The following is a 23,603-nucleotide window of genomic DNA, read 5'->3' on the forward strand; positions in this document are numbered from 1 at the left end:
CTTAATAGTGAGACCCTATCTCCAAAAGAAAATAAATTACATAAATCAATGGTTTTCAAACAAAGAAGACATCAGAATCACAACGGAAGCTTTTTATATACAAACTCCAAGGTTTCATTCAAATCTACTCATTATATTTGGAAAAGCATTATTTATTATTGTAGTCTTCCTTCTAGAAACATTATTCTACTCTCTTAATTTTCTGTAATTCCCCAAACTAGACTATCATTACCTTTGACAGAAATGCTTTTAATTTCAGGAGTGTTTTACATTCTTAAAAATCTTCCTACTAGACTAAATTTGAGTATAAATGGTCCTAGGCTATATTAAGATATGGACTGGAGTTTTAATTCTTGATTTGCTCTCTTTACTATCTATCGCCTTTTTCTGAAGGTAGCACAGCATTCAAAGTTGTATCTTATGGATTAACTAAGGCAGATAGCAATAAGCCAAATTAGGATACCTGAATTCTTTACCTACAAACAGTAACATCTTTGGTTAGGACCCCTACAGTTGCTTTATAACACTATGTTAATATAACTTAGACCTGGACCAAATGTTGAATCTTAATATCCCCTTTATCATATGCCTTTGACATTACATTTTTAAAAGTCAGTACAAAAATTCTAAACTTACCTTTCCAGAAACCAGAGCTATCACCTTCTTCAAATTTGTTATTTGAAAAACCTATACAAAATATAAAGTAAAACTTGCAAATTTCTGAAAAAAATTCCTATGCTTATGTGGTTACAGAACCTTGTGTCACCTTACCAAGTTTTTGTTAACTTATCAGTTCCACTCTCTTAAGGATAAAAACGACTTTCTTTTCAGCCAATTTTATATTACTTAAACTGTCCTATACTCCTCTACATATACAAGGGAAAGAGGTGTGTGGTTGTGTGAATGCACGTGTGTGTGACCACTGTATACATTCAACTCAAAAAGTCAAATTTCTTAAAATTTTATAAATTAACTCACAATCTCATTTACCAAAGGCAATGAAATTAAATTTTTATCCAATATATGATCGTTTTTGCCTCCTCAGTAATGAAAAAATCCTGCTTTTGTTTGCCATTGACAAAAAAAAGTCATTAAGCTCTGCTTTCAAATTTCTCATTTCATAAAAACCTATGTCCAAGACTTAAAAATCTCTGGAGCATATAAACATGTCTCTAAAAAGCGTTCATCAGTAATCTTTCATAAAATTAAAAAATGTTGGCTCTTAATAAAATGGTCTTTATCGCAAAGACACTCAAAGGAGCCAGGTATGGTCATAGGTTCTTCTGAAGGCTGAGGAACAAGTATCACTTGAGCCCATGAGTTCAAGACCAACCTAAACAACATAGTGAGACAATTCCAAAAATAAAAAATGAAAATAAAGTATTATTCAGGAACTATATACCTTAAAACTAAAAATAAACATGCAAAACATCCATCAGTTTTTAAACTAAATTATAAAAATATTTACATACATAAATATTTAAAAATACTTAAATATATTACATTTAGGCTTCTTGGATACAAGGAATTGCTATGTGGACAGCTGCTCAATTTATACACAAGATGAATGTATGTGTGTTGTGTCTCTCAGTCACTTAATATTTCAGGTTCAACAAAAAAAATCTAAGAGCCCTTCCAGCAAATAAAATTCCATGGAAATTTAATATACAATTACGATGTAAAACCAAGTACCCTACAGCTTGACTACATGATTGAATGACAAAAAAATTTTGAGTATATATATATCATTTCAAAATATATAAAGATAGTCCCTACAGAAGGAATACAGTCCCACAAAATCTAAGCTTTGAATTACTTCAATTACTTAAATATTTGTAATCTTTAAAGTTTCTTGAGAAAAATACTATATTCTACTATTCTCCACAATTGCTATTTCCTCCTCATTCTTCCTGTCCCCAAGAGTCACTGCTAAGTTTCCAAAACTCATGGAAATCTCCACCTACACTTCCTTAGACTTGATCTTAAACTGTAACTAAGTTCTGATTCATAACTGTTTAAGCTCTTTAGCAAAAGAATTCCAAATCTTCTGCTGGTTCTTTGCTGAGCTAAAGATGAATACTTAAATTCATCTACAGACATGTAAGATGAATCCCTTGGTAGGTGATGGGGAGTCTTGAGTTAAGGAAAGAACTGGGATTCATATACAGAGTGAATCAATCTGAAGTGATGCTATAAACAGGAGCATGGCTGCTTTTTTAAAAAAAAAAGCATACACATCCAAAATGGTATAAACTGCTGCTTTAAACTATGACTAGGAAAATTAAAGTATTCCCTTGTGATCTTCATAAAAGTCTTGAGAAAGGCACATGATTTCTATGTACATTAAAGGGAAATATGAACCTAAAGACTGAAAAACTTGGGGTCAACTAATTCTGACTGTAAAATACCATAAGCAAGTAATTACCTCTGTTTCCAAAACTCTTTCCACTTCCAAAACCACCCATGATAGATGTATTCTCTCTTTTATTAGACTGGCCAGCATCTGAAAAAGTTCAGATAGTAAAATTCATTAATCTTTAAAAATAACTGCACTCTCAAAAATGAGAAATAAAATTTTAGGGGTAACAATTTTCAAGGATTTGAAGAGCTAATACAGTGACATAATAACATACTTGCAACTTAATTTTAAAAATTCTTAACTTATAGTATTAAGGAAAAAACAAATTCTACTGGTAGTAAAATACAGGTCTCTATTTGTTATTTTACTGGATACACTTCATCATTAAATTCACTTCAGGATTTTCTGTATGTTAAACTGTCACCTTCATAGACCCAGCTACCCAACTCTGCCCCATGTGAAAGTTGTTGTTATTGAAAACTTAATACTCATGTCATTTTTTAGATTCTATTTATTATTTACATCTCTGCCAACCTCTCCACTCTTAAAAACTAAACTTAAGGACACCTTAGGAAGCTATGACTACCACCCCCTCACACCTGTCCTCATCACTATTTGCCCATATTAACCTCTATAGCTTTATTTCCCACTATATAATTCTGTTCACCCAAACATTTTAATTCACACCAAATAACTCTCCATACTCTCTACATTGTAAACTTCTAATGTTTTCTAACTTTGGCATGGCATTCCCTGCTTTCCTATTTTTCTCTAACAAAATTTTCACACTTTAGAAAACCAATTATTCTGTGAAGCCTTCCTTAAGTATGCCAGTCATAATCCTTCCTTCACATTTCCAATAGCACATTACCTCCTTTTTAGAATTGTTTCTTTCCATGTGTGTCTCTACCAATTAAAAATCTGAGCCAGGCATGACAGGTACATCTGTAGTCCTGGCTACTTAGAAAGCTAACACAAGATCTCTTGAGCCCAGGAACTCAAGATCAGTGTGGGCAACATATCAAGACCCCAGTTCAAAAAAAATGAAAAATGATAATTTTTAGGGAAGATATAAAATGGCAAGGAGTATAGGTTATTTTTTAAAGGAACAGAGATATCTAAACAACATAAATTGACACCCTAAACTCTAAATGGGAAAAATCAAAGTATTCCCTGTGATTCCTATAAATGGTCTTACCTCTTTAACACTCTACAGTATGAGGGACTTGAAAAGGATCCGTGAAACCCCTGAAAACTCATGCAAAATTGTGTATGCCCAACTATGAGTATTTTATCAGAGTTTAAAGATATGATTCAAGAAGTTAAAGATACTTAGCACACTTCTTAGAACATGAAAAACTAGTCAATATTATATTCTATTTTAAATAGCAGTTGTCTTTTAAAAACACATTATTAGCTATGTAAGTTCTACTCAAAAACAGCACTGAGAATAAGACTATATAAAAATGTTAAGGTACACTCATGAGTCTAAATTTCTGAGATTATATGTAGCATGAATATTAAAGTATTAACACTCAAAAAAGAAAGTTTGCTTCAATTTTAGTTTTTGTCTTTTTTTTTTTTTTTTGCAGTACTGGGATTTGAATACAGGGCCTCGCGCTTCCTAGGCTCTAACACTTGAGCCTACCACTTGTTTTTTTTTAAGAGACAGGATCTCATAGTTCTAGACTGGCCTCAAACACAGAAGCCTCCTGCATCAGACTGCTGATGCTGGAATTACAAGTATGCACCATCATTCTCAGTTCAGCAAAATTTTTGTGCTCAGAGATTTAACATTCATTTCAACATAAACAATATGGAAATAACTTGTAGCAAAATCTGTCCTAATGGTGGTTTTCTCATTGAAAGGGGCTTTATTCAACAAGATGTAGAATCCTGAATCAAAAAGTATCACATAACCTCTTCAAAAATAGGATTTTAATATATAATATACATAAATATATTTTAATATATAATATATGTAATATATAAATATTCTCCTGAATAAGAAAGTTACTATTCCGATTGCTAGTAGGAACTTAAAAAACATTTGAAACTCTTAGCACAATTACATGGTCCAAATCATCTTACTTAATATGCAGACTTTAAAAACAAAATAAATGCATATTTGAAAAATAAATCATGCCAATTTTGTGTTCATTGTATCTAAATAAGAAATTAAGTTTTCCAAATATCAAATGAAATACCACAATAAATAAATAGCAATAAAGTTTTTCAAAAGATAAATTTAAGGATTAGTGTTATGTATATTGATGTCATTTTTTTTTTTTTGCAGTACTGTGGTTTGAACTCAGGGCTTCAGCACTCTACCACTTGAGTCACGCCTCCAGCATGTTATGTATATTTAAAACTACCAAACAGCCTAGCTATGGCATCCCCTAAAACAAAGAAATGGTCATCATAGATTTTCAAATAAAATCAATCACTAAAGTTCTAACAATATGTTATTGTGCTATAATAAAACAGTGTAGAATATTTTCAGCATTTTAATATCAAGTATAAAACATGGGTTGTAAGAAAGTATACTTGCTGTGCTGTTATCTGTCAAATCAAATGTTGGTAGCACTTTTATCTTTTTTTTTTTTTTTTTTTGGAGACAGGGTGTTGCTATGTAAGCTGACCTCAAATTCACAATCCTCCTCCAGAGTGCCGAGATTTTAGACTTGTACCTCTACACACAGCAAGTATTTGTAGTTCTAAAAATAAAATTTAAACATGCTTGCAGCCAGTTGCAGTGGCTCATGCCTGTAATCCCATTAACTCAAGAGGCAAAAAGTTAGCAAGACCCCAGATACAGAGGTTTGCGACTGTAATCCCAGCTATGTGGCAAGAAAAATAGGAGAACTGCAGTCCTGGTCAGCCTGGGCAAGAACACAAAACCCTATCCCAAGAATAACTAAAACAAAAAGGACTGGGAGTACGGCTCAAGTGGTTGAACATTTACCTAGCAAACACAAGGCCCTGAGTTCAACCCCAAACCACCAAAAAAAAAAAAAAAAAGTTTGGGAAAATAACCTCTTGAACTTGATACTAAGAAATAATACGCTAATCTAAGTTTCCCATCTGGATATATTCATATGGTTACAACAAATATAAAGAGACGTTTTTATAAACACACAATACAAATGAGCAAACAAATGTTTCCCATCTACATTTTCTTATGAAATTTCAAACCAAAGAAAAAGGTCCTTCTTATCCTAATCTCTGCAGCTTTCAGAAGCATTCTTCCCATGTCAATTGTTGGACATCAATCATCATGAGTGTTAAGAAACAGCTGTGTGAAAACTGGAGAAGAGGGCAGAAGAGGTTCTGCCCGGAAGCGAGGGGGGAAAGGAGCGGGAGCAGGGAGAAGGGGGCAGAAATGGCCCAAACTATGTATGCACATATGAATAAATAAAAAAAAGAAAAGAAAAGAAACAGTTGTGTGGAGCATCTGTCCACAAATCTGTCCAGCCAGTCTGTCTGTTCAGTCAACTTAACTATGTCCCACTATCCCAAAGTAAAACAGCAAAAAAAAAAAAAAAAAGACATTTTAAAGAAATGAACTCATTATCCCAAAAAACCCATACATGTGAATAAATGAACAAAAAAAAAACCCCCATACATTGAATTATAACAGATTTGGCTTTGCCACCAAACAGCCATGAAAGCCTCTATTCCATTATTCAATAGTTCAGAAGATTAAGAAAAGACAATAATACTTACCTCTGTTTCCTAAACTCCTCCCAGAGGCAAATCCACTTCTCATGAAATGATCTTTTCTAGAAGGTCCATCTTCCATTTCTAAAGCAAATACCATTTTAAAGCACATGAAATAAAATTAAGTATCTAGGTAGTATGCAAACTTTAAGTCTTTTCAATGTGTCACACACACACCAAAAGGAGAATTTCATAGAGAAGTAAGGGGAAAACAAGCAACAATATAGCAGAAAAGTGGGGTATGAATATGAATAGGTAGCTACACAAAAGAAAAATAAATTGTGACTAAATTTTACTCACAATTAAAGAACTGAAAAGCAAAAGGAGACAGCAATTTCAGCCACATGGAAAACAGTTTTAATTTTACTAATACCTTTAACAGACAAGGACATTGGTGAAACAAGCACAAACCACACCCACATTTAGACTACATATTGGATCAATCTTGATCCTACCCTAGAAGGCACATACCTTTTGAAAATACACTAATCTAAATTTCCCATCTGTATATATTCATATGGTTACACAGACACAAAGAGGTGTTTTTATAAATGTATCTGTAATAGAAAAAACTGATCAAATGTGAATTAAAAAATTATGGTCATCCAAAAACTCCTGTCTATGCACGTTAACTTTATAGAAATATATAGAACTCAACATTATAGAACTTTTTTTCAATGACAGATACAATGGCTATAAACTGGCCATGTAGGACACAATGTAAATTCAACATACTCCAAAAGCCATACACAAAATTCCCAAATGATAATGTAATTAAATTTGAAGTCATTAAATATGAAAAATTTTAAATCCTCTCACATTTGGAAATGTACTTTTACAAAACATTTTTATAACTTCCAAATCAAAGAAAAAATCACAATGAAAGTTTAAAATACTTAAGAGTTTTATGATTAAAATGTCACCTATCAGTACTTAAAACTTTATACTAAAAAATAAGAACTCATGAGCTATGTAAGCCATCTTAACTAGTAAGACTGTTAGAAAACAGTAAATTACACAAAGACAGAGGAAATGAAGAACAGAAATGAATTCAACAAGAAAAGAATATACAATGACTCAACAAAGACAAAACAGGTTTTCTAAAAAGACCATAAAACTTACCAAAGTGGAACTTACTAGAAGACAGGGACAGACAGAAAAAGCACAAATGAACAAATAGGAATTTTTTTAAAAAGGAATCTAAAACATAGAAGATAAAAGATGGTAACAGGACTTCTCTGAACAACTTTATGTTACTAAATTTAAAACCTGAAAAGAACTAGAAAATTAACTCACCAAAACTGACACAAGATACATTTTAAAAATTGTCCTGTAGAAATTAAATTAGAACTTAAAATCAGAAGTCTGCATTAGGTCTACAGAGGGTTTTACAGGTGAATTCTATGAAACTCCAACAAATCATTCCAATGTCATACACATCTAGGAAATAAATTACCAACTCACTGTACCAGGCCAACAATAACCTTCATATGAAAAGAAATTCTTAACCTGTTACTAATAACAAATGCAAAATCTTAAAATATTCATATACCATACCCAATAGTAAATTGAAAGAATAAAATATTATGACCAAATTCAGTTTATTCCAGTATGAAAGGATTTATTAGAATACCTAAAAAAGGTAATTTATAACACTAAAAAAATTTATTTATCTTCATAGATAAAAAGTGTACAACATAATGCAAGCAACATCATTCAGGACTTAATCTCCACAACTGACCTTCTAGTTCTGCATCAATTAACCAAGGATCAAAAATATTTACAAGCACAGCCCAGTGGCTCACACCTGTAATCCCAGTCACTCTGCAGGCAGAGATCAGGAGGATCTTAATTCAAGTCCAGCCCGGGCAAAAAGTTAGCATGACCCCATCCTAACTATTAGGGAAGTGTAAGTAGGAGAATCACTGCCCAGGCTGTCCCTGGCAAAAACACAAGACCCTACCTCAATTATATACAAAGCAAAAGGTGGGGGGAATGTGGATCAAGCAGTAGAGTGCTTACCTAGCAGCAAGTGTGAGGTCCCAAGTTCAAACCTCAGTACTGCAAAAAAAATCTGAGGAAAAAACTGTACTAAACATGTACAAAGCTTTCTTTGTCATTGTTACCTAAACAATACAGCGGAAAATTATTTACACAGCACTGACACTGTGTTTGGGATTATAAGAAACATAAAGGATAAGTAACCAGAAGGATGTGCATAGTGCAAATTCTACCCAATTTTACATAAGATGTAAGAGATCAAGAGGATCATGTTTCAAGGTCAGTCCCAGCAAAAAGTTCATAAGACCCCATCTCTACCAAAAAAACTGGGTGTGGTGGCACACACCTTCATCCAGCTATGTGGAAAAGCATTAATAAGAGAACTGCAGTTCAAACCAGCCCAGGTATAAATGTAAGACCCTATCTGAAAAATAACTAAAGCGAAAAATGAGTGCGGGTGTAGCTCAAGACCTGATAGAATGCCTGCCCAGCATGTATGTGGCCCTGTGTTCAAACCCTAGTACCGCCATTAATTTAAAAAAACAATTTTAAGGGAAAGATCAAGACACAGTAGCACATGCTTATAGGCTCAGCTACTCTGGAGGCTGAGACAGGGAATCACTTGAGCCCAGGAGTTTGAGACCAGTCAGTAATACAGTAATACCCACGGCAGGGGAGAGGGGAGTGGAAGAAAGGGAAGGATGGGAAACAAGCAGGATAGGGGCTTAAATTTTTTAATATAGTAGACGTTTCTTTTCGTGAATAAAGATTCTACAATATAGTGACAGGACACAATAAAGTAACAGGATTACTCTTTGGCTTCTTAACTCTCACTACTTGCCACATAGTTAAGAGGGTAAAAATCTTCCAAAAGTGCTAGTATATTTAGATCACCTATCTTTCTCCTATATATTCCTTCTCTTGCTAGATTCTGGCATCCCAATTTGCACCACTTTATTCTATCAATGGAGCCAGGCGTTTCACCAAGTAACTGCTGAGTTCAAGGCAATTGTAAGTAGGTTACCTTCAAATGCTCTCAGACCATATAAAGCTCAAAGCCAATTCAAGAGGATCTACTTATTAAAAAATCTAACTTCCAACATTCAAGACGTTCTCCAGGTTTAGTATCACTAAGGAGTAGACCAGCTTTTAGCAAAAAGATGGGAAAGTGACATTTCAAGGACAAGGACTCAGCAGAAAAATTAGCATTTCTCCAGGCTTTTCTAATGTTTTGCCTAGCTACCCCTAGATAGAAGAGCCATGTCTCAGATGACTCAAATTTTAAAACTATGTTGTGTAATACAGTAGTCACATGTGGCTACTTAAATTCAAAATTAAATTAATTAAAATTCGATGGAATTATAAATTCAGTTACTCAATTGCTCTAACTACATTTCAAATGCTCAACCGCCAAATGCAGCCTGTGGCTAGCATAACTGAACATAACAGCTACAGAACTTTCCATCATTACAGAAAAAGCAAATGAATAACTGGTTCTAAGATAGATAGTTCCCAAGTTGTGAAACAAAGACATCAACAAAAAAGGTAAGAAGGTGTTGTCATGTTTCCATCTTAAATCAATATATAAAGCAGACTTCAGTGCAATTATGCTCAAAACATAAGAAACTTGCCAGGTGTGGTAGCACATGCCTCTAATCCCAGCTACTCAAGAGGCAAAGACAGAAAGACAGAAGCTAGATGCCAGTCCAGGCAAAAGTTAGCAAAAACAAGCCAGGTGTAGTGTCACATGTCTATGGTCCTTGTTACTCAGGAGGCAGAAGAGGGAATCTTGGTTCAAAGTGGGCCTGGGAAAAATCATGAGATGCTGTGTAAAAAACAAACTAAAAAGCAAAAGGACTGGTGCATTGCTTAAGTTGTAGAGGACTTGCCTAGCAAGCATGAAGCCCTAAATTCAATTCCCAGTACTGCCAAAAAAGAAAAAAAAGGAACTTGGGTGTAACAGATGACAAGTCAACAGTTGTTTTAGAACCAATAAACAGACTAAAATACCCTTTACTCATTAATTGAAGTTTTGTAAACACATCCCAAGATTTCCCCTTACTTTTTGGCACTTATGTTATTGAGTTACTATTAATTTTTTTTCTCCCTCCTCTCCTATAATTTTGTATAACTTTTATTTTTGGCAATACTGGGATTGAACTCAGTCTTGTGCTTGCTAGGCAGGCACTCTACCTTGAGCTAATCCACTAGCTCTTTCTGTAACTCTTTCTCTGACTCATTTTGCACTTAAGGGCATGATGTATGCCCATCTGGATCCACATGTCTTCCAATCTCAGTGACAAAAATGAAATTTGGCCAAAAATTAGTGTTATCATGGAAATAAATGTTTATAGAGATGATTTCATAATAACAGCATGTAATTCTGTATTCTGAAACTTCATCATGTCAAGCAAATTTAAACAAACTTGTGCTAGCTATCTTGCACTATGCAAGTAAAAATATATCACTTACACAGTGACCTTTCTATGCAATGTAGCTGCTTAACTAAAAGTGACAGGCAAACCTTAAACAACACTTAACAAAAGTGTGTATGATTGTATTCTTATGTGCCTTTATCCATTTTGACAAATTTGTTACCCATGTCTGAAAAGCAAATTTTCATTAAATATAGTCTCTATCCCCAAAAATTATAGGATAATCAGTGAATGAAACAGACCAGAACAGATCTAAACTGAAATACATGGGGATGTAGTGTAGTGTTAGAGTGCTCACTTGGCATGCGGGACCCAGGGTTTCCCCAGAACTGCAAATTAATTACTTAGCACAAAACACAAATTCAAAAGCATTTTACACTGGTATACACCTGTACATTTATAAAAGGACTTTTATGTATGTAACCTCATTTGACCCTTGTCCTTTAACAATCACGTAAGGAAGCAGAGTAGATGTTACCCAGTTTATTTATAGCAAAGATTAAGTGACAATTTCAAATAATGGGTCCTATATATTAGGCCTAGAACTCAAAATTTCTATCAAAATTGTGGTAAGTTTCTATCATTCCAAAAAACAACTTAAAAGATCTAAGCTAGCAATAAATACAGGGAAAAGATAACATCAAAAAGAAACCTACAATGCAACTACAGTCAATGACAGTCACATTAAATAAAATTAGCTAACAAAACTAGTATTTCAAATTCAATACAAAGTCATTTGAATGCTAGTAGTTACCAACAACTACGCTAGGCAGAGAGAGACAGACAAACTTATCCTCATTTTTACTTAGGCAGTACTGGGGTTTGAACTCAGGGCACTCTACTTTAGCCCCAACTTTAGCCCTTTTTTGTTTCAGTTATTTTTTTCAGATAGGGTCCCTCATTTTTGTCTAGGTCCCTGTTCGTGCTTTCCTCGTATGTCACTACTGCCCAGCTTATTAGCTGAGACAGGGTCCAGCTAACTTTGCCTCAGCTGGCCTCAAACTGCAATCCTTCCATTCTGCCTCCTGAGTAGCTGGGATTACAGGCATAAGCTAACACACCTTGCCCTTTATTCTCATTTTTAAAATAAGGAAACAAGAGTTTAGAGAACCTGGTCAATTTTTACCACAGTTATCCATCCAGTTGGGAGATGAGGTTTCAATTTGAACCTAATTATCAAACTTTTAAAACCTACTTACTGAAGTCCTGACCACATTCTCTATGGTAATTATATCAGAAACACCTTGTTATTTCCATAAGGTAAATCCAAGGACAAAGTTAAAAATCTAGGAAAGGTCGACATCAGTCATCCCATTTTATTTTATTGAAAATAAAACAGAATAAATACAATTTTCAAGAATTACAAGAACCAGCATGTAAAATTTTTTTAAAACCTCAAGACAGTCTAAATTAATTCTTCAGTGCTCAGTCTTCCAACTACAGCACTAAGAGTATAATTAGAACAGTAATGTGCAGACAAATTACCTGGATATCTTACTTAAATGCAAACTTTGAATTTCTAACAAGTTCCCAGGTGATGCCAATGTTACTGACATTTGGAAGAGATGCTTACATCCACCAAGACATGTACTAGAAAACATTCCTAAGAAAACCATTCACAGTAGGCAAATACTGAAAACTACCCAAATGACCATCAATATCATTTTAATTTAATTTGTGGAATATCATTCATCTGTGACTATCACACATGTGAATAACATGGAGAAACTCAACATAAGAAAATATAATGCATGATTCCATTTTACTTGATTGCCATTTATAGAGAACACTTATTTATGATTATAAATTAAGATAACAGTCACCCCTAAGCAGAGGAAGAGTGCCAGGAAAGAAGACAAAGACTCTTGGATGCTGTCAACACTTTCTTCATCTGGGCATTGGATGCAAGACTGTATTCATGTGAAAACTCAGGGAGTTATATATTTATTATGTGTATCCTACTCAATTAAATATATTGAATATTTTTATATTCTAGTCTTCACTCAATAAAAATAGTTTTTAAAAATGAACAGCCTGCCTTGGCCTATGCACTTTAATGGATAACATCTACTACACTTGTCGAAAAGAATTTCCATCTTCCAAAGAAAAGAAAATATACCAATCTTAAATTAACGCAAAAGTGCTAAATAAAACACCAAATTTCATCCAATAGTGGAATAAAGGAGACATGCAGGGTTTATCCCAGAAATATTAAGGTTTTTTAAGGATCTGCTTATTTTCTACATTAGTCCACATACTGAAGAAAAACAAGAAAGCAGTTAAAAAAAAAAAAGTGATAACACTCAACTGCCATTTCTGAACAAAACAAATATTTAAATAGAAATGGGAAGTTTTTGCTTTCTTAGCATGATTAAAAAAATAGCTTCTTAACACCAAGATTACTAAAAATTTTAGAGCATTCCCATGGAAGTGAGGAGTAGTCTACATGCTTGTTATTCCACTGCTACTCAATGAGCCATGGATTTTATCCCACACTTTAGAACAAGAAAAAACACAACTGCTTAAGAGATGAAATTTGCATCATGTGTCAACAAGGAAAAGACAAAATGCTTAGCAGATGGTACTGAGAAAACTGTTGCTATATGGAGAGAAATAAAATTGAATTCCTATTTTGTACCCTATTTTAAAGAATGGATTCACTGTACATGTAAAGACAGTTAAGACAGTAAATTCTGAGTTGGTAAAATCCACAGCTCAAAAACAAACCAAAAAAAAGTATAAAACAGTGGGAGAAAAATGGCTTAGGTTAACCAGAAAAACCCTAATTCCAAAGATTCTTTTTGTGAGAATTGTAGGTTTATTCACACTGCATACACTCTGTCCCAATTTGACACTTAAATATAGTATCCATGGATTAAAAGAAAAATGTGGGTTCAGATGACAAAAGCTAAATGTGGAAAACAAAACTCTATAGAAGATAATGTAAGAGAGTACTTTTTGATATACAGATATAGGAAAGAAGTTAACTAAAACTGCAAAAATAATGACTTCAGAACTAAAATTTTTGACCAATAAGATACATCACAAAGTTGAGAGATACAGGTCCTTTTTTTTTTTTTTCCATTTTACAGTGCTGGAGATTAAACTTAAGACTCATGCCAGGCAAGAGTCTATTACTGAGTCAAACCCCCAAAGTTGACAAATAACATAATGGGAGTAACATATTCATAATGTAGTTAAACACCATGGTGCCCACCTGCATTTCCTAGCTCCTACTGGGGAGGATGAGGCAGAAGGATAACTTAAGCCCAGGAGTTTGAGCCAGCCTAGACACATACATAGCAAGACCCTATCCCCAACCTCCAAGAGTTGACAAGAAGCAACTCTTCTGGCCTGTGTTCCAAAGGCCTTTGTTAGCACATGTAGCCTAACCATAACCACCTGATGTAGCTCTATCAAGTGGAGCTGTGGCTTGCAGTGTCCATGAGGACAACCAAGATAGAAATGGACAAATGTTTGGAGACCACAGAATCATGTGTAAACTTTTCATTAATTGAGTATGGACCCACATGCACCAATCTCACCCTTCCTCCTTTAAACATGGTTGGGGTGTTTCAGGACTAAGTGATGTTTCAGGATATAAACTTTACCATGGAGGAGTAATTGTTGCTGGATCCTTCCCAGAAGAGACTACAGAGATGTGATGTGGGAAACCTTTAGGAACTTGGCCTCTCTGGGAAAAAAGTGGGAAGATGAGTACTTTGAAAACTGGTACAAAATTAAGTAGTAATATTCTAGAGAATACCTACAAAAGTAAGGAACATTGTCCCTGCAGAGAAATCATTAGTCAGATTCCAACTCTTAATCTGCTCCCAAAAATTCCTAATTGGAGTAAAACCATGTGAATGTCACGTACCTGGAATGTTCTTCATGTGTTACTCCTCTCTCAACAGTCACACTGTTCCTGACACTAGATACAAACAGTATGAGACACAGGAAAATGGAGAGCAACCACACAACTGTAAGCAATGTGGGAAAACCTTCTGCTATCATCACTCCTTTCAAAGTCATGATAGGACTCACACTGGAGAGAAACCCTATGAACATAAGGAATGTGGGAAAGTCTTTGCATATTCTAGTTCTTTTAGAATCCATGAAAAGACTCACACTAGAAAGAAACTATATGAATGAAAAAAATTCACAGCTTACAGCTTTTTTCAAATTCATGCAAGAACTCATACTAGAGTGTAAGAAATGTAGGAACATTTTCATTTCTCTCAGAAAGGTTAGAGGACATGATAGGGCACAATGCAGATGCAACTTCAAATGTAAATTTTGTGGAAAAACCTTTGATTTTTCTCAATGCAGTTATAAAGAATGAAAGAACTCACACTGGAGAGAAACCCTATGAATGTTAGCAATATGGGAAAGCCTTCAGTAAATATGCTTCAAGTCCATGAACGGAGACTTTTGGAAAAGAAACCCTAAAGAGGTAAGGAATATGGGAAAGCCTTCACTCATTTTTATTCTTTACACATACATGAAAGGATTCACACTGGAAGAAAACACTATGAGAGTAACAAATATGGAAACCCTTAATTTCTCTTACAGGGATTCAAAAGCAAATGATAAAACACACTGGCTATATGAAGTTGAAATATGAGGGAGTGTCTTTCACAGTTCAGTTCAGTTCATTACATTAATGTATGAAAGGGCTCACTGAAGAAAAAAAAAAACACCATGAATGTAAGTACTATGATAAAGTCTTCAGTTATTCCATTAGTTTCAAACAGATGAAATAACTGATACTGGACAAAATCCCTATGAATATAAGGAATTTTGGAAAGCCTTCAGATTTCTCAATATTTTCTTTCTCATGAAAGAACTCATACTTGAAAGATACTCTATGTAAGGATACTTAAATACTCTATGTAAGGAGTATGGGAATCTTCACTTCTCACATAAACTTTCAAACAAGAACCAAGTGGATAATGACCATTAAAATATGGGAAAGTCTGTCATCCCAATACAAAGAACTCACATTACTGAGGCACACTATGAATATAAACAATGGTTCAAAGCTTACCATGGCCTACAAAAGCATGTAAGGAGAGTTTTTGAAAGTCTCTTAGCTTTTATAAATACTGTAATTTTGTTCATTTTAGCAAATACTTTAGGTCTTGTAATATTAACTCACTAGAGAGAAATTTTATAAACATATCTAACATGGAGGAGCAACCTGAAGAGGAAGCAACCTTGCACAACTACATCTTCATATTCAGTGCCTATAAACCACCACAGCCACCACCATGCTCAAGAGAAAGGCTGAAGGTGATATTATAGGAGATAAAGTCAAGGTGAAGGATGATCCACAAGGTTGTCTGCTAACCGTGCTCCTCCGAAGCCAGAGCCCAAGCCTAAAAAGGCCCATGCAAACAAAATAGAGAAGGTACCTAGAAGGAAAAGGGGAAAGGTTGATGTTGGCAAGGATGGAAATAACCCTTCATAAAATGGAGATATCAGGCAATAACTTCCTAAATAAAACTCAAATGGCTCAGCAACTAAGAGAAAGACTTGACAAATGGGACTACATGAAACTAAAAAGCTTCTTCTGCACAACAAAAGAAATGGTCACCAGATTGAAGAGGTAGTCCACAGAAATGGGAGAAAATCTTTGCCAGCTACACATCTGACAAAAGATTAATAACCAGACTATACAAGGAGCTCAAAAAACTACACTCCCCAAAAATCAATGACCCAATGAAGAAATGGGTAAATAAACTAAATAGAGCTTTTTCAAAGGAAGAAGTCCAAATGATCAAAAACTCATGAAGAAATGCTCATCATTTCTGGCCCTATGGGAAATGCAAATTAAAACTGTGGTAAGATTTCACCTCACTCATGTTAGAATCACTATCATCAAGAACACAAACAACATGCTGGCTAAGATATGGAGAAAAATGAATCCTCATACACTGTTGATGGGAATGCAAATTAGTATAACCACTATGGAAAACAGTATGGAGGCTCCTCACAAAACTAAAAATAGCACTGCTGTATGATCCAGCAATACCACTCCTAGGGATATACTGGAAAGAATGTTAAGTCCAGTTACAATAAAGGTACCTGAATACCCAAGTTTATTGCAGCATCATTCACAATAGCTAAGCTATGCAAAGTCAAGATGTCCCACAATATGAATGGATTAAGAAAATGTGGTATTTACATACAATGGAATATTATTTATCCATAAAGAATAATTCTGTCATTTGCAGGTAAACAGATGGAACTGAAGATCATCACCTTAATTTAGCCAGGTTCAGAAACCCAAAGCCATGTGTTCCCTCATATGTAGAATATGGACCCAACACAAATACAAGCAATATTATATAAAAAGCAGGTCACGCTAAAGGGAAATCACTTACGGGAGAAGGGTAAAAGAAGGTTAAGACAGTAAATATGGTTGGTATACTCTCTAGTCAAGAATGCATATAGAATTGTTAAGCCTGTTGAAATCACTGTAAGGAGGAGACTAAGGTAGAAAGGAGAAAAATAGAGGGGATGAACCAATTCGGGTTATAATACATACATACATGGAAATGTCACAATGAAACACCCTGTACAGCTAAATTAAAAATGTCTTTTTTCAAAAATGAAGAACAGGAAGATAAAACAGTCCTGAATGCATGGTACTGGTACCAGTGGGAGGCAGGAGGATCTAAGGAAAGGGTGTAGGAGGTTGAATGTGGTGGAAATATCATGTACTCATGTATGAAAATAGAAAAATGAAACTTGTTGAAACTATTCCAGGAATGAGGGGAGGGGGATAGAGGAGGATGATGGAGGGGGTTAATTCAACTATGATACATTATAAGAACTTCTGTAAATGTCACAATGTACCCCCAGAACAACAATATTTAAAAAAAAAAAACAGAGTCAAAACAGGCCAGGCCCAGAAAGGTGAAGATGTCAAGTGTGTGCATTTTTTATTAACTGTACTTCTGACGAGTGCACAGTTTGAAACACTATTTTTAATCAAGTTCTTTTATTTATATGCACATACAATGTTTGGGTCATTTCTCCCCCTTTAATCAAGTTTTATAAAAATGTAGAATTTTATTTTACTTTTTTTTTTTTAGGTATGTTCTTAGCACACACAACACTTAATTGTTTTGGGGGGAAGGAGCATGTGTCACTAATCAAATGTCTCCAAAGCTGGATCAATATAGGGCAAAACATCTTTTCCTGCTAGTTTTGAGACCTCCTCTTGGTTCACAGGAGGAGGGATTTCCTGGCATTGACATACACAGTCACCTTGGCAAAAACATCTGTGATGCGGGAAAACTCAAATTCATTTTTATGTACTCCTCCCTCTCATCATCAGCATAGACTTAATTCTCTTAAAATGAGAGTCCTGCTGGAACCTAACCCCTCAAAAGTGGTTTTGTCAGTATGTCAGGGTATCAGGACTTTGTAGTAGCATCAATGAGATGGTGATCCTCAAAGAGTAGTGATTCCTCTTCTAGATTGGATCTTCAGATTGATAATTCTGCCATTTTCATTTCCTTTTTTCAAAGTCAGGGCCAGCATGTGAAAAGTTGTTAAATAACATATTTAATGTGAAATGTCAAACCTCACTCTAAACTCCCCTGATCAGTTTCAAATGAAGACGTCACTGGATTTTATAGTGACTTTCTGATTGTGATAGTCTATCTAAGAAGGGAGCTTAAAAACTGATGTATACTTTAAAAGACTGTCTGCCCATGTCCTGCTTGAAATACCATGAATGTTCATACAAAATTATCTCTAATAAAGCTCAATACAGTCCAACTTAAAAAAAATACAGAAAACCTTATGAACACTGATTCATTTGTGGCACCCTAAAATATGCACAACAGGAAAGAAATATTTTGAGCCAAGAGCCAGTGGCTCACACCTACAATCCTAGCTACTTGAGAAGCTGAAATCAGGAGCGTTGCAGTTCGAGGACATCCTGGGCAGAAAAGTTTGCAAGACCCCATCTTAATGGGAACAAAGCTGGGCACGGTGGCACCTGTCATCCCAGCAACAGTGGAAATCGTAAAACAGGGGGATCATGGTCCACAGTGGCCTGGGAAGAAAATACAACCCTATTCCAAAATAACCATAACTCAAGTAAGTAGAGCACCTGCCTAGCAAGCATGAAGCTTGTACCACCAAAAAAAAAAAAAAAACAGGAAAAGAAAGTTTTGAAATGAATACATGTATTACATTCATAAGTGCTTCATGTTTAATGTGGACCTGTGTATGTTTGATTTCTATTTTTCAAAGAAGCTTTGAGTGACAAATCCAGAAATATCTCAGTATTTAAGAAATAGTACATGGTTTTTAATTTCTTACTATTAAGAAATAGTAAGGTGTTTTTCCTTAAGTGAGTTTATACAATTTTTCAATTTTGATGCTTGTGGTCTGATCTGGGCAAATTAAAGTGTATTTCCAATATGTAGTTAAGCTTAATTTTTACACAGCTAAATTGTTTTGTGATTAATGGGCTATTGGGAATGGCTGTCAGTTGTTGGGATTTTCTTACTGGTTTATGTGACAGGTACTAGACAACACTTTATTTCTTATGGAAACAACCACTTTAAAAAATAATCTGGGCAGAAAGAGCTTGCTAAAAAAGTGTTAGCTAAAATTTGTAACTATGTAATGATACAAATTAACATGCTAATTATTTTCTTCTTCGTTTTCCTTACTGTGTCACTTTTCTGTAAAATATCTTCATTACAAACTTTACAATAGTTGGAAAAAACTTTGGCGGGTGGGACACAGTGCCTTAAGCCTGTAATTCTAGCTACTTGGGAGGCAGAGATGGAGATGATCATAATTCGAGAATGGCCTGGGCAAAACATTTGTGAGACTCCCATCTCAACCAATGGCTAGGAGTGGTGGCATGTGCCTGTCATCCCAGCTACATGAGGAAGCACAAATAGGAGAATTGTGGCCCAGACCAGCCAAGGCATAAAGCAAAATCCTATCTCAAAAATAACCAACTCAAAAAAGGGCTGGCCTGGCCGAGTGGCTCAAATGAAAGAGCACCTGCCTAGAAAACATGAGTCCTAAGTTCAACACCCAGTACCACCAACTTCTTGTGTCAAGTGAAGCCAGTATATTTATTTTTCCTCTTATTCATATGTGCATACAATGTTTGGGTCATTTCTCCCCCCTTCCTCCCCCCTTCCTCCCCATCCCCTCTCTCTCCCCTCCACCCCAGGCACAAACTATTTTGCCCTTATCTCTGATTTTGTTGAAGAGAGAGTATAAGCAATAATAAGAGGGACCAAGGGTTTTTGCTAGTTGAGATAAGGATAGCTGTACTGGGATTTGACTTGCATTGCTTTCCTGTACATGTGTGTTACCTTCTAAATTAATTCTTCTCGAACTAACCTTTTCTCTAGTTCCTGGTACCCTTCTCCTATTGGCCTCTGTCGAAGCCACTATATTTAGATCAGTTGTCAAAATACAAACCTAGCAAGGGACAGTCAAGATAAGATCACTTTCAAAACTGAACCTTTCTTCAGTAGAGCCTCATGCTAATTTTTAGGGTGAAACCAAGTGCTGTTTTATTATTTCTGTGGTTCATTTAAACAGAGAAATCATGTGATCTACTTAGTGTTTTCGAATTTTTCATGTTCAATGCAAACGTATTTCATTAGACTACTTATGGGAGTTCAGACCACTGCTATGTTTGAATTTGTGTCCCAAGTTCATGTGTTGCAAACTTAATCTTCAATGCAACAGTGCTGAAGATGGGGCCTAGTGGGAAGTGTTTAGGTCATGAGGGTCCTGCTGTCACAAGTGAATCAATGTTAACACCAAAGAAGTGAGTTTCTTATTTACAAAATGAGCTTGGTCCCTTTTACCCTTTCTTGGTTCCTTTTCTCCTTCCATCATGTTATGATGAAACAGGAAAGCCCTCTAGATGTAGCTACTAGATCTTAGACTTTGTAGCCTCTGGAGCTGTGAGTCAAATAAATTTCTGCTCATTATAAATTACTTGATCTAATGTATTTTTATAGCAACATAAAACAAACTAAGACAACTGGAATAGCTATTCTGGAAAGCCATTAAATAGTACTCATATAACCCCCCACAACCTTTTAAAATTCTCTTATCCAAAAAAATTCTCACTCTGTTCCATGAAAGAACACGTACAAGAATGTTCATCCCTGCTCACTGCAGAGGAGCTAATACAGTAACCTTAAAATGACAGAGGTCACTATGGGAAGGTGACGGGGAAGTAGTGAAGAGGTCTTGTAGAGATAAATCAATTCCGGTTGTAACACACTTGTGCATGGAAGCAATGCTAGGAAGGAATCTCTCTGTATAGCTATCCTTATCTCAACTAGCAAAAACACGATGTCTTTCTTATTATTGCTTATGTCTACTCTTCAACAAAATTGGAGAAAAAAGGCGGAACAGGTTCTGCCTGGAAGCGAGGGGGGTGGGGGCACAGGAGGAAGAAATGGCCCAGACAATGTATGCACATATGAATAAATGAATAAAGAGAAAAAAGAATGCTCATCCCTTTTATAGGGGGAAACGAGAAGTAATCTCAGTATCCATCACTAGAAGGGGAAAGAAGGTAGTAATAAAGTCTATGAAATACCATGCAGCAATTAGAAATATTTAAATCAATTATCAATTAGGAATATATTATAAACACAGTGGCAAGAGGGGAAAAGAGAGAGACTGAGATCCTTAGCACAGTAACATTTTTCTAAATTAAAAATACATATGTAGGGTCTGGCATAGTGGCTCACATCTGCAATTCCAGCTACTCCAACCACTCAGGAGGCAGAGATCAGAATCCTGGTTCAAGGCCAGCCTGGGCAAAAAGTTAGCAAGACCCCTATCTCAACAGATAAACTGGATACCTGTAATCTCAGCTACTTGAGGTAGCAGGACTTTGGTCCCAGGCTGTCCCAGGGGAAAATGTGAGACCCTCTTGGAAAAATAACTAAAGCAAAAAGGGAGTGGGGGCTCAAGTGAGGGAAGAAGGGAGGGGAAGAGGGAGGGGAAGGGAGGAAGGGAGAGAGACAGAAAGAGAAAAGGAAGGGAGGGAGGGAGGAGAGAGAAAGGAAGGGAGGGAGGGAGGAGAGAGAAAGGAAGGGAGGGAGGGAGGAGAGAGAAAAGAAGGGAGGGAGGGAGGAGAGAGAAAGGAAGGGAGGGAGGGAAGACAGAGAAGAAGGGAGGGAGGGGGAGAGAGGAAGAGGAAGGGAGGGAAAAACAATGTGCAAGAAAAAATTTTGCACAGCAAATACAAGTTTTAAAATAGCTACATAAAACTAATGATTCCTTCAGGAAAGGAGAGGATTCAAGAAATCCCTGACACTTCCATCTCAAACAGCTGATCTAGGAAGAACGCAAATCACTGAAAGATGGATAATAAAGCATCAGCAAAGGCAGCACAGTATTTACACAATACAATGAAAGAGAATATGGGGAATACAAAAAGTTAAATATCCCAAACAGAAGCCAGGAATGATGGTTCACGCCTGTAATCCCAGCACTTGGGAGGCTGAGGTAGGAGGATCCTGAATTAAAGGTCAATCTGGGTGACACAGGAAGTACCAGTCCAGCCTGGAATGCATAGCAAAACCCTGTTGGAAGGAAGGAAGGAAGGGAAGGAGGGAGAAAAGACAGACTAGAAGATTCCTCCCTAGGGAACTGTTCTTCCAAACAAAACAGCTGATGCTTGCCCAATCATTTGGTAGAAGAGCCCATCAGTCAACAATCTCTGTATATCCACATTAAGAGTTGAGCTTCCAATAATCATTTTAATGGTGTTTTTTTTTTTTTTTTTGGTTAATTTTTTTTTTTTTTTTTTTTGGTAGAACTGGGGTTTTAATTCAGGGCTTCACACTTGTAAAGCAGGTGCTCTACCATTTGAGCCGTACCTACAGTCTATTTTGCTATGGTCATTTTGGAGATGTTGATGTTACAAACTATTTCCCTGGACTGGCTTGAACTATAATCCTCCATATTTGTCTTCCAAGTAGCTAGGATTGGGGCACAGGTGGTTCAGTGGTAGAATTCTCGCCTCCGCCAAGTAGCTAGGATTATAGGCATGAGTCACTGGTGTCAGGCCTATTTTTAATGGTCTACTCAAATGGTCAAGAACAAAAGAAATTGAGACAATAATGGGAACAGAATTAATCCTCAAATGAAATTATAGCAATCCGTAATTCTCACAGAACAATAACAAGTAAATTTCTCAAAGTAAAGGGTGTGAATTTCAGATAACAGGTCTATCAATGCCTTATATAACAAATTAAAAGTTCCATATCAACCTACATACTCAAAAGTTTTAAAAATACAGAAGCAAAATAAGACCCTAAAAGCTTTAGAAATGTTTAGAAAAGTAGTCATATATGAAGAACTGGAACTTAGAATATCAGACTTCTTAATAGACTCACTAGAATTCCATATAAAACCAGGCAATAAAAAGTTCAGGCTGAAAACTATTTCCATGTTAAAATCTGGCCCTTAAGCTATCAATCAAGCATGAAAATTGAAACATTTTCAAACTTTCAACTATACTTCCTTTTTCAGGTTCCATCAAAGTGGGGGGTGGGGCTGGGATTAAAACAGGAAAAACACAGGAGCCAGAAAATATGGAATAACACAGGGAAAAAAGGAAAGTATGATTCCTGGGGAGAAAACCTAGACTAGCCAGTCTATAATAGAGCAGCTGAATCAAAGATGAAGATCACATATGTGTTAAAAACAATGGATATCTGTGCTTTGGGCAGTTTGGGAATGAGTTACCAATAGTAACAAATTCACATAAACCTAAGTAGGTAAGAATTAACTCTAGTAAAGACAAGCAGAAGGTTAAAGAAAAAGAAATCACTAATACACTGGCACAAAAGTGAATGACATGTATATAACTGTAAGAATATAAAAACTGAATACAGATTTTAAGCAAAAAGTGTGTTAACTATTAGAGTGGTAAAGGAAAGAAGTGTGAGTGAGGTGTATGATTCTAAATACTCATCTACTCTAGAAGTCAAAAGATGAGTAACAGAGGACTAAATGTTTTTCATTATAAGCTATAAATTACTATTTCACATTTTAAAGCCAGG

General features: G+C 35.5%; 1 protein-coding gene across 5 annotated transcripts in view; it reads right to left on the minus strand.

Annotated features, from left to right (window-relative positions):
- Ddx4 (DEAD-box helicase 4) overlaps positions 1-23,603 on the minus strand; it is an 85,223-nt gene that overhangs the window by 49,866 nt on the left and 11,754 nt on the right. For 4 of the 5 annotated variants that reach the window (XM_074075344.1, XM_074075346.1, XM_074075343.1 and 1 more), the window contains exons 3-5: positions 6,086-6,163; positions 2,426-2,503; positions 637-687 (exon numbers count right to left, since the gene is read on the minus strand). In XM_074075344.1, coding sequence (XP_073931445.1) covers positions 637-687; positions 2,426-2,503; positions 6,086-6,163 — 207 coding nt within the window. The remainder of the gene's footprint in view (positions 1-636; positions 688-2,425; positions 2,504-6,085; positions 6,164-23,603) is intronic. The other variant, XM_074075345.1, reaches the window with a different exon arrangement.

This window comes from Castor canadensis, chromosome 6 (assembly GCF_047511655.1).
Source record: "Castor canadensis chromosome 6, mCasCan1.hap1v2, whole genome shotgun sequence".
Taxonomy (NCBI): domain Eukaryota; kingdom Metazoa; phylum Chordata; class Mammalia; order Rodentia; family Castoridae; genus Castor; species Castor canadensis.